This window comes from Stegastes partitus, unplaced genomic scaffold, assembly GCF_000690725.1.
Source record: "Stegastes partitus isolate 25-593 unplaced genomic scaffold, Stegastes_partitus-1.0.2 Scaffold287, whole genome shotgun sequence".
In the NCBI taxonomy this organism is placed as follows: domain Eukaryota; kingdom Metazoa; phylum Chordata; class Actinopteri; family Pomacentridae; genus Stegastes; species Stegastes partitus.
The window spans coordinates 145,566-154,302 of NW_007578018.1; the positions used below are offsets into that span (position 1 = coordinate 145,566).

General features: G+C 40.8%; 2 protein-coding genes across 4 annotated transcripts; one reads left to right on the forward strand and one right to left on the reverse strand.

Moving 5' to 3' along the window:
* Window positions 1-486: 486 nt before the first annotated feature.
* On the reverse strand, window positions 487-5,141 carry phf23b (PHD finger protein 23b). Its single transcript, XM_008282803.1, has 5 exons — window positions 4,600-5,141; window positions 3,295-3,326; window positions 3,085-3,177; window positions 2,374-2,980; window positions 487-2,225 (listed from the first exon to the last, which is right to left on the reverse strand). The coding sequence occupies exons 1-5, from the start codon at window positions 4,625-4,627 to the stop codon at window positions 2,032-2,034; spliced, it is 954 nt and encodes a 317-aa protein (XP_008281025.1). The 5' UTR covers window positions 4,628-5,141; the 3' UTR covers window positions 487-2,031.
* Window positions 5,142-5,334: 193 nt separating this feature from the next.
* Window positions 5,335-8,518, forward strand: elp5 (elongator acetyltransferase complex subunit 5). Of its 3 annotated transcripts, none has more exons than XM_008282805.1 (9): window positions 5,335-5,436; window positions 5,519-5,634; window positions 5,745-5,805; window positions 5,946-6,026; window positions 6,355-6,566; window positions 6,818-6,993; window positions 7,077-7,172; window positions 7,265-7,365; window positions 7,477-8,518. In XM_008282805.1, the coding sequence occupies exons 2-9, from the start codon at window positions 5,580-5,582 to the stop codon at window positions 7,583-7,585; spliced, it is 891 nt and encodes a 296-aa protein (XP_008281027.1). In that variant the 5' UTR covers window positions 5,335-5,436; window positions 5,519-5,579; the 3' UTR covers window positions 7,586-8,518. The 3 variants fall into 3 exon arrangements, with proteins under 3 accessions (XP_008281027.1, XP_008281029.1, XP_008281026.1); XM_008282807.1 differs by having other exon boundaries at window positions 5,335-5,432; XM_008282804.1 differs by having other exon boundaries at window positions 5,335-5,634.
* The last annotated feature ends 219 nt before the right edge of the window (window positions 8,519-8,737 follow it).

An 8,737-nucleotide genomic window follows, 5' to 3' on the forward strand; every position in this document is an offset into this window, starting at 1 on the left:
AACCCAAAATGTGGTTTTAAGATGTTATATCACTTTCAAATGTGGTGCAGCTTTAATCAGCAATAACAATCTGTCTGCATTTATATTATAGCTTCAACAGATTCCTTCTTCATTTCTTGGATCAACTTTTATTTCCTGTCATTTGCACTGACAATGATCCAGATTTTCATTTAACTTTAACCATTCATACTGAAGAACTTTTTATACATTTCTCTTGCAGCAATAACCAGACATCTACCGGGAAGCCTGAACAGAAAACATCTATTTTTCTCCCTCCTCGATGTCACTCCATGTGTGAGCTTTGTTCAGCTTGATATTTATTCATTAACTCACTGCACCGCCACACTAAGATGTGACGATCCAACCATCGACCGTCTCCCTCTTGTGGTTGAACATGACAAACACTTCCTCCGTGTGCTGACGTCTTAATAAAATGCGGTAAATAACGGTTTTGTGTCTTTATTGGTGTTGCAATGACAATAACTCTTTTTTGTTCCCAAAGACTTTTATTTGTCAAGCTACAATTAAACAAAACAATATCAGACTGCAGAAAATATAGAATTTGCTTGGGTATTCTCTCTCTTCACTTTCACATATGTACAGTTGTCAAAGAACAGGATATGTACACAGAATCGAAGTTGTACAGAGAGTGCAACTGCTACCGGAGACTTACCAAGACTCACCCACCGACGAAAGAAAAAAAGCACATGGTAAAACAAAAAAAAAAATAAACAAATGCCACAAACCTATGCAGCCTCGACCTCTTTTTTTTTCTTCTTCTTCTGTACACTACAACTTTGTTCTCGATGTGAGACAATCTTTATGTCCTTTCTCTGACGCGGGCGCATCTCTAATCCCGCTTCTCAGAAAAGCTAAGAAATAAAACATATTACATGAAATAGAAAAACAAATATTTTACAACCATTCATAAACGGGCCTCGGAGCCACTTTTTTTTGTTAATCATTGTAACCACTCATCGTACAGCAACGTTACCTCCCCCTCCGCCTCGATGTCTCGGTAACACACACACACACACACACAAAAAACATAAAAAAAATTAACAGCTTTTAATGTAAATGTTGTTCATGGTAAATGGCTACCAAGGATTGATTAACAAACCAGACAGTGAGAAACATTAAGCGCTCAATCATGAATGTACACAGCCAGGTAAGAGACTGAATCAGCTGTAGCTTATATTGTCCTATTCCACCCATGTATGCAGTGGAAGCTGTACTGGGGTTTATATTTTTAGAAACATACTGTTGTGTGTGTGCAACTTGAATGTAGATTCAAACTAATACATCATAGCTGATCCTATAAATTTTTTTAAAAATCTCTTATTTCAAAAGGAGTGAGAGCTCTACTTATTTAAAGTTCAGTGATCGCCACTGACAACCCCAAAGAAAAATAAGTCGCTAAACAGAAATGAGCTGCCCGACTAAGCGTTATGACTAAACGAATAACAGGAGTGACGTTCAAGCTACACAATATAGAAGCGGTACTGTTGTTGTTGTCGATGTAAATCTTGCATTGATTTAGTTAGAAAGAAGCGACTGTCAAACTGAGAATCCTTCAGAGACGCGAGGGATCGCTGATTTGTCGATATCGTCGGAGAAATAATTTACAAGTCAAAAATGCACTTTCAGTGAATATGAGACCAAGTGTGAAAATGTATGCACCAGCATAGTAAATAACAACAAAGCCAATTAATGTAGCAATTGTTTAGTGACCCGGGAAAAAAAAAAAAAAAAAAGATTCTCAACCGTCACTGTTGCCTTCTGTCCATTTCTTCACAGTCGACAAAAAAAGGGGGGGAAAAAAATAAGAAATTAAAAAATATATATATAAAGGGATAAATAAGAATGGTTGTGATTGTCAAAAGAAATCCTACAAACTGACAATACAGTTGCCATCCAGGTGATAATTTAGGCTGTTTTGGCTGTAGGCATCAAAGAAAGTAAGTGTCAAGAAGAGGACAGCAAAAACAAGGTGAGTGCTCATCATCATCATCATCATCATCGCCCTTGTCTCTAAGTGTCTTTTTTGTGTCCTGACCGTCGCTGGTCCCTGCACTTGTGGCAGTAAAAGATGTCGGGAACATTGGACTTCTTGATCTTTGCACATGACAAATGCACCCAAATGCCGCACTGGTTGCACTCGATCATCGGCCGGCCCGCGAACGGCTTCCCGCAGTAACAGGTGATCAAGTCCCATGAATCGTCGCCTGTGTTGATAAAGAGATCAGAGTTATGGGACGTTGTAGCTGACATGTAGGTGTTGCTATGTACACACTAAGCATTGGGGAGAAATAACAGTTCAGTGTTAGATATTTCGTGACTGTATGCACATGAATAATAAAGACAGTGTCATACCTGACTCCACCATAATGTCTTCGTCGGCGATCCAAGTCTCACCCTCGCTGGAGCTCATTTCCGCTTCCCTGATTGATTCGTCCGGTTGCATCTTTCCCAAGCTCTGTATGCTCGAAGTGGAGCCCCCGTGCACTGCCAGGTCCTCCCCGTCAGCTCGTACCTCACCGTGCGTGTTCCGCGCCTCAGAGTCTGTCTCGCTTTGAGCAGTCGAACTCTTGAGCTTCTTAGGTTTGGGCTGTTTTGAGTTTTTGCTGCGTTTGATGCGGGCTCTTTTCTCGCCTTCGCTGCTGCCACTGTCTGCTGCTGTCATGGCTGAACCCAGCGACAGCTTTTTCAGTTTTTTGTCCTTCTTGCGCTCCGCCTTTGAGGTGGCCTGGCTCTCATACAGGGAGTCTTTTAGGCGCATCTTGTCCAGCAGTGTGCTATCAGAGTGCATGCGACGGATATTTTTACCCTTATTTGCGCGAGCTTTACGGACGAATGTATGGATGGTGTGGATGTCGGAGCTTCCATCTGCCCAGGTGTTGCCTATGGAGCTGCTGCCTCCATCTGCTGACAGCCCTGAACTGTGTGCAGAGCTGGATGATGTGGGGGACCATGAACTTTCCTGTAAAGTAACATGAGACAGTTTTAGTCCATTGACAGGACGTGAGCAAGGTGAGGCTATAGTGACAGTTTCTTTTATCAACAGTGATGTTCAAAGCAGATTACCTCCTTTGGACTGGGGATGTAGCCAGCATAAGCTAGGACAAAGCTGCAGAACTTGTTGAAGTCCTCGACAGTCCTCTTTTTCCTCTCTGGGGGCTGCAGAAAGCACATGTTTAAAAAAACTGAAGCTTATTTTGACAAGCCTCAACAACAGAGAACAACTGAATGAAACACTCTGACTATTCAATGTAAAATGCAATGCAAAGTACTCACCAGAGGTTCCGTTTTGCACGTCAACAGTGAATCTGATGGGGGAAAAAAGCACATCTGTAAATCACAAGCGACCAGTTCCCATTCACTTTGTCCTTTTGTCAGTAAAAGCCAACATCAATTGCAAACCATAAGGTTGCCTAGTGGTATGCTGAATGGGCTACTGCTAACATTAGCTTGCTAACACGGTTCAATAATGTGATCGGGATCGTTGGCGATGCGCATGTTTGGCTTATTTAAGAGACGCATTTGCTTAGTAACGTTAAAATACACAATAGCGTTGACTTGTAGCCGATAAAATAAGTAAGTCGTCGGACAGTAATGCTAGTTATCTGTGTCCTCCAACAACCGCAACCGGTGTCACTTGGTCACCGAACTTCAGGCAGATTTTGAATATATGTCCATCAGCCATGCTTAACTACTCATCGATTTCACATTAAAGGTTTTTTTAAAAGTTGGTTTTGCAAAAGCGTTGATAACTAGCCTCAGTTTGTCGGATGCAAATGTGCTATCTTGTCATTTTGTGTTGCCTGTATGCTACCTGCTAAAGTTAGCTGACATGTAGAGGGGAAGCTAACAACAGGTTCTGCAGTTTACTGCGAAAGCACAGTTTGGACTAGTGTGACCCCTTCAACTCCAGACAGACTCTGCAAGAACATATGTGTATTGGGAAATGTTATGTTTGATTCTAAAAAAAAAAAAAACAAAAGTGCTAACGATCAGCCCCCGTCAAGCTAGCGATTCGCGCTGGCTTTCTTGAAATGGAAGTGGGAGGCTCAATAGCAAAATTAGCATGATGATAGTAAGGTGATGCGATTAAATCGGGTGTGTCGTGTTTGACAGCTTTGAAGTTTGAGCTAATGTTAAAACGTGAAGTTTTCGTGGCTGACAGGCGAGCTAATTTACTTAAAACTGACTTGTGACAGTGTTTTCAATGAGGCGGTTGGGCAACGTTGGCTATCCAGCTAGTAGCTTTCAAGCTAGGTCGTTCGGCGCGTTATCTCGCAGGCTAACTGAACTGTGCAATAAGTACGTTAACACTGGATTAGCTGGCCACAGTATTCGAACAAAAACTCCATATACTCGATATTCACTTTAACACAACTTTCACTGCAGTTCAACGACAAGTCTTTCTAGAGTAAGCAATGTTAATAATACAGCATACGCAACCAAACGTAGCACTAACGTTAGCCCTCGCTCACATCAGGTTAGCTACCGTAATGCCCGCAAAACGACATTTTTCATCGATTGACAATCTAACATCACAAGGAACTGTTTCTTTAATGGCTTTTCGTCGGTTAAACGTACCTTGGTGTTCAGACATTATGTCAAGCATTGTCGCCTAACCGACAAGGCCTCGGTCCTAGAAACAGAAGCAGCAGCCGAGCTAGCCGGAGAGTAGCGGCCGTCGCTCCGTGCCTTCCCCCGGCGTGGCTGCACCTTACCGCCGGGCAACTTTAGCAGCAGAAAGCCAAGGGCGAAGAGGACCGAAGAGACCCTTCTTCCAAACACTCCACCGAGGGTCGAAGTTGATGTTGTTTTCCCTTGATGGGAATCCGTAAGAAGGGTTAACGTCTCAGAAGCGAACCTTCTCTGGGCTGTCGCCACACTATTAGCCCCACAAATTACTAATTCCTCTGTCGCTTAACGTGCTACACTTAAAGCTCCCTTTTCTTCGTCAGTGCATTTATATAACCGCTGGTACCGAAATACATCCGAAGTGTCAACTCTCTTCAAATAAGCGCAAGTAATGTTTGCTGATCCATGATAGCAACTTCCCAGATGAAGTTTTCTCCGTGTCTTCGCTGTAGGCATTCAAAACGACTGGAGTTTTGCTTTATTCCGCACGGTCCTCTCCGTCCGTGCGCGGCAGAAGCCTCTTGAGGCTGCCAGCATAAGGTTCCCTGCGGTGTATGCTGGGTAACGTAGTCTGGTGATGCAGCCATTCAAACCAGAGAGTCGAGAGTCGTAAATGTCATTGAACTACATTTACCTGCATTAAGCGACATTAAGGAAACGGGAACTCTGGGATATGAAGTTTTTTAATCCAAGCAACCCAAACATGCTACCTAGCGAAACTTGCTGCACTTGTGTCGGACAAAGAAAGCTTTATTTAGTAAAAAACGCAACTTGCAACAACAGTAGGTACTTATCATTCTTAGCTTTTCGAGATGTACTCCTTCTGACGTTGAGCTAGCCGGTTTCTCTTATGGTATCCATGTTTTAGTCGGTGGTGTATCAGAAGTATGCTAAGGAGCTAAAGCTACCTTGCTCAGTGACAGTGTACCATGTTGTCTGAACTGCTGCAAGGCACTGACAGTGGGGGTTTCCTCATAATACAAGGTAAATTACTTTACTGTTGTAGAATTCATTTTCAAATTGCCAACACTAACAGACCTGTGAGCTATGTTAATCGAAAATTAAAGTCGTGTAATTTATACTTGAATCGACAGATTCTTCTAGTTGTACTGGTAGACACCTCCTGAAGAGCTTCATCAATGCTGCACTGAACAGGTATTTACAGCAATTAGTATGGTGAATGTTTGGTTATGAAGGAAGTATTAACTAATAGTGTGGCCAAGTTATGTATCTGATACATATATATATGTATGTATATGTATTAAAGTGTACCTTGCTCTATGTTATAAATATAGGGAGGAAGCTATTCATGTCCTCGGCTTTGAGGTCAGTGAGGAAGAGCTTGGAGAAGGATTGACAACATCAGCCCATCAGAGGTAATCAAACAATGAACCAATCAACTGAAAATGAATTGATGTTTGGTAAATTGTGTGTTATTTATACAGCAATAAACAAATCATTCACTGGTTCCAACTTCACTCATGTAAGCATTTATTTCTCTTGTTTAAGAAGCTGAATTTCTTTGGGTGTTAAACTATTCAAACTAAAGATGTGTCAAAGCAGACATTTTTCCAGTATTTTTGTAAATTTTATGTAATAAAAAATGCATATTTATGTGATCAGAAAAGAATATTCAGCATTTCACTTTGTTTATTCTGCAGTCAAACTGACTATTTATCATCTGTTTCTTTTTTTTTGTTTTAGGCTACGCTTTCACAATGCTTATACAGACCCCCTTGGGTGGACGGATAACTTGGCTTTCACAGTTCATCAGTTCGGTTTGGAGGAACTTACACATCTGGTCAAGCAAACATCACACCCCAAACCAGTTACATTAGTAATTGACTCTCTATCGTGGATATTGAGACATGTCAGTCCCCCTGTTGTCTGCAAGACTCTACAGCAGCTGAAAAGAGGTGATAAATATTTTTTTTTGTGGCAATGTTATGTTGAGGTTTTAGTGTAGTTTTACAGAATAAAGGAAGGTATGACTTCCAGGAGTGGGTTTGATCTGTAATTGTTATTCATGAAAAGTCAAGCTATACATAAAATTTATGTGTACTATCTATTGTCAGACTTTCTTGGTTGACTTGTTTGAGAGTAAGTGGACTGGGAAGAGCATACAGCACTACCTCTGTTTAAGGATTATTTTCTGTGTTTTCATTAGGGGGAGCTGTGAGAGCTATTATTGGTCTGCTCCATGCAGATATGCATCAGACCGGTACTGTGGGAAGTATTTGCCACTTGGCTACTTCAGTCATCACTGTAGCACCTGGAATGAAGGGAGACGAAGCAGTGGCAAAAATAACAAAGCGCTCAAAATCGGGGAAAGTCACGCAAGATGTAAGCAGTGTTTGCATTTGGGATGGCTATTTTGTGTTCCTACACTATTATAAACTGTTGACAGCTTTGTTTTTTGCCCTTAGGAGGAAATATTCAGCATCAAAGAGGATCTTACAGTCATCATACAGAGCAAGCCTAGCCATCTTGAACACAAACAGGCTGACCCTGAGGAACAGCAGGTGCAATATAACACGTGCATAATACCTTAGCACCATGCAAGGTTCAACAGAGGAAAGACAGAGAAAAAAGTATCCGCTTTGTGTTTTCACAGACGGACCCAACAGCTAACTTGACCTTCAACCTTCGACTGTCTGATACAGAACGCAAGGCCAAGGAGAAACTTGCACTTCCCTTCATGTTCAGCAAAGAGAAGTCAGAAGCTTTCTTACAAGCCATATATTTTAAAGTGATCACATTCTGTATGTTTTGTAATTTTCTAAGCACAAGACAAACCAAAATACTGTCCCATTTTTAATCTTGCAGAAAAACAGCTCTGCTCCACTCGGGCCAAGGTTCTGGACGCATTCTGTACGAGCCTGATGCCAACGACGACTTTGACCAGGAGGACCCAGATGATGATCTTGATGTATAGGGCCAAGGCACACAACTTACTAAAGCCACAGAAGATCCATGTTTCATGTCCTGCGTGCCACTGAAACACAGTCATTTGTAGCATTTGAGACTCATTCCATTTATGTCATCTTCAACGTTAATTCAGAGAACTTTCAAAATTTAAAGTAATGTCCAATATATCTATAAGAAACCTGTACGAAATGTATAAAATTGATTCTTTCCGAATCTTTATACTATCTTTTTTTTGCAGTTGCTTGCACAAACTTGATTTGAGGGGTCACAAGGTAATTAAAGTGATCAGAGGGAATAACATTTCTATTAACCAAACTGAAGTTTATTGTTTCAGACTTCTTTCTAAATGCTGATCTTTCCTTAAAATACTACATCTAACATACATCCATACTATAAATGAAATATAAATGAAAACACAGCTGACAACTGTCTGTGTCACAGCCAGAAAACGTAACGAAGGACACAAATATAAACTGTCTAATTGCCTTAAGTTAATTTGGACTTTTTTAATCGCACATGTGAAAGTGCTTCCATGACATCCTGTGATTAGGTTATGATTACACTTTTTACATATGCTGTTTTATTGAAAATGTGGATTTCTAAATGAGCGACTTTAGCAGTGATTGCTCAATTCATGCCATAGGTTTAGTTGCAACAAACGATAACTGGCTTCCACTGACACCACCACACATTATAAGTACTAAAATCAATGTCTGTCAGAGGAGATGATTCATTTCCTAGTTTGGAGTAATGCGGAGTAGGTGTAAGAAAGTTTTTGGAATTTGTTGGCAGCTGGCAAGACCACATGTTTGCTAACGGCTGTAAAAGTTGCCCCTGCCAATTATACATTATACATTGCAAATGGATTTTAGTTTTATTTATTCACCAGACAAACTACACACTTGTACAATACATAAAAAAAATAAAGTTCCTAGTAAACACATCTATCCACGAGCAAGTGGTTTTTCTCATGTTTTGTTGTTTTACAGCTTGTTCAGAATAATGAGGTTTATTGACACCAATTAAGCTCCTGTCAACGTGACAGCACACAGATGTCTAACCATTAATCTTATTTATATTAAAGTGCAGTGCAGCCACAAAGAGATTAGCTAAACATAAAATGGAGAACTTTAGCAAAACTGGTCATTTTTAACGAAAT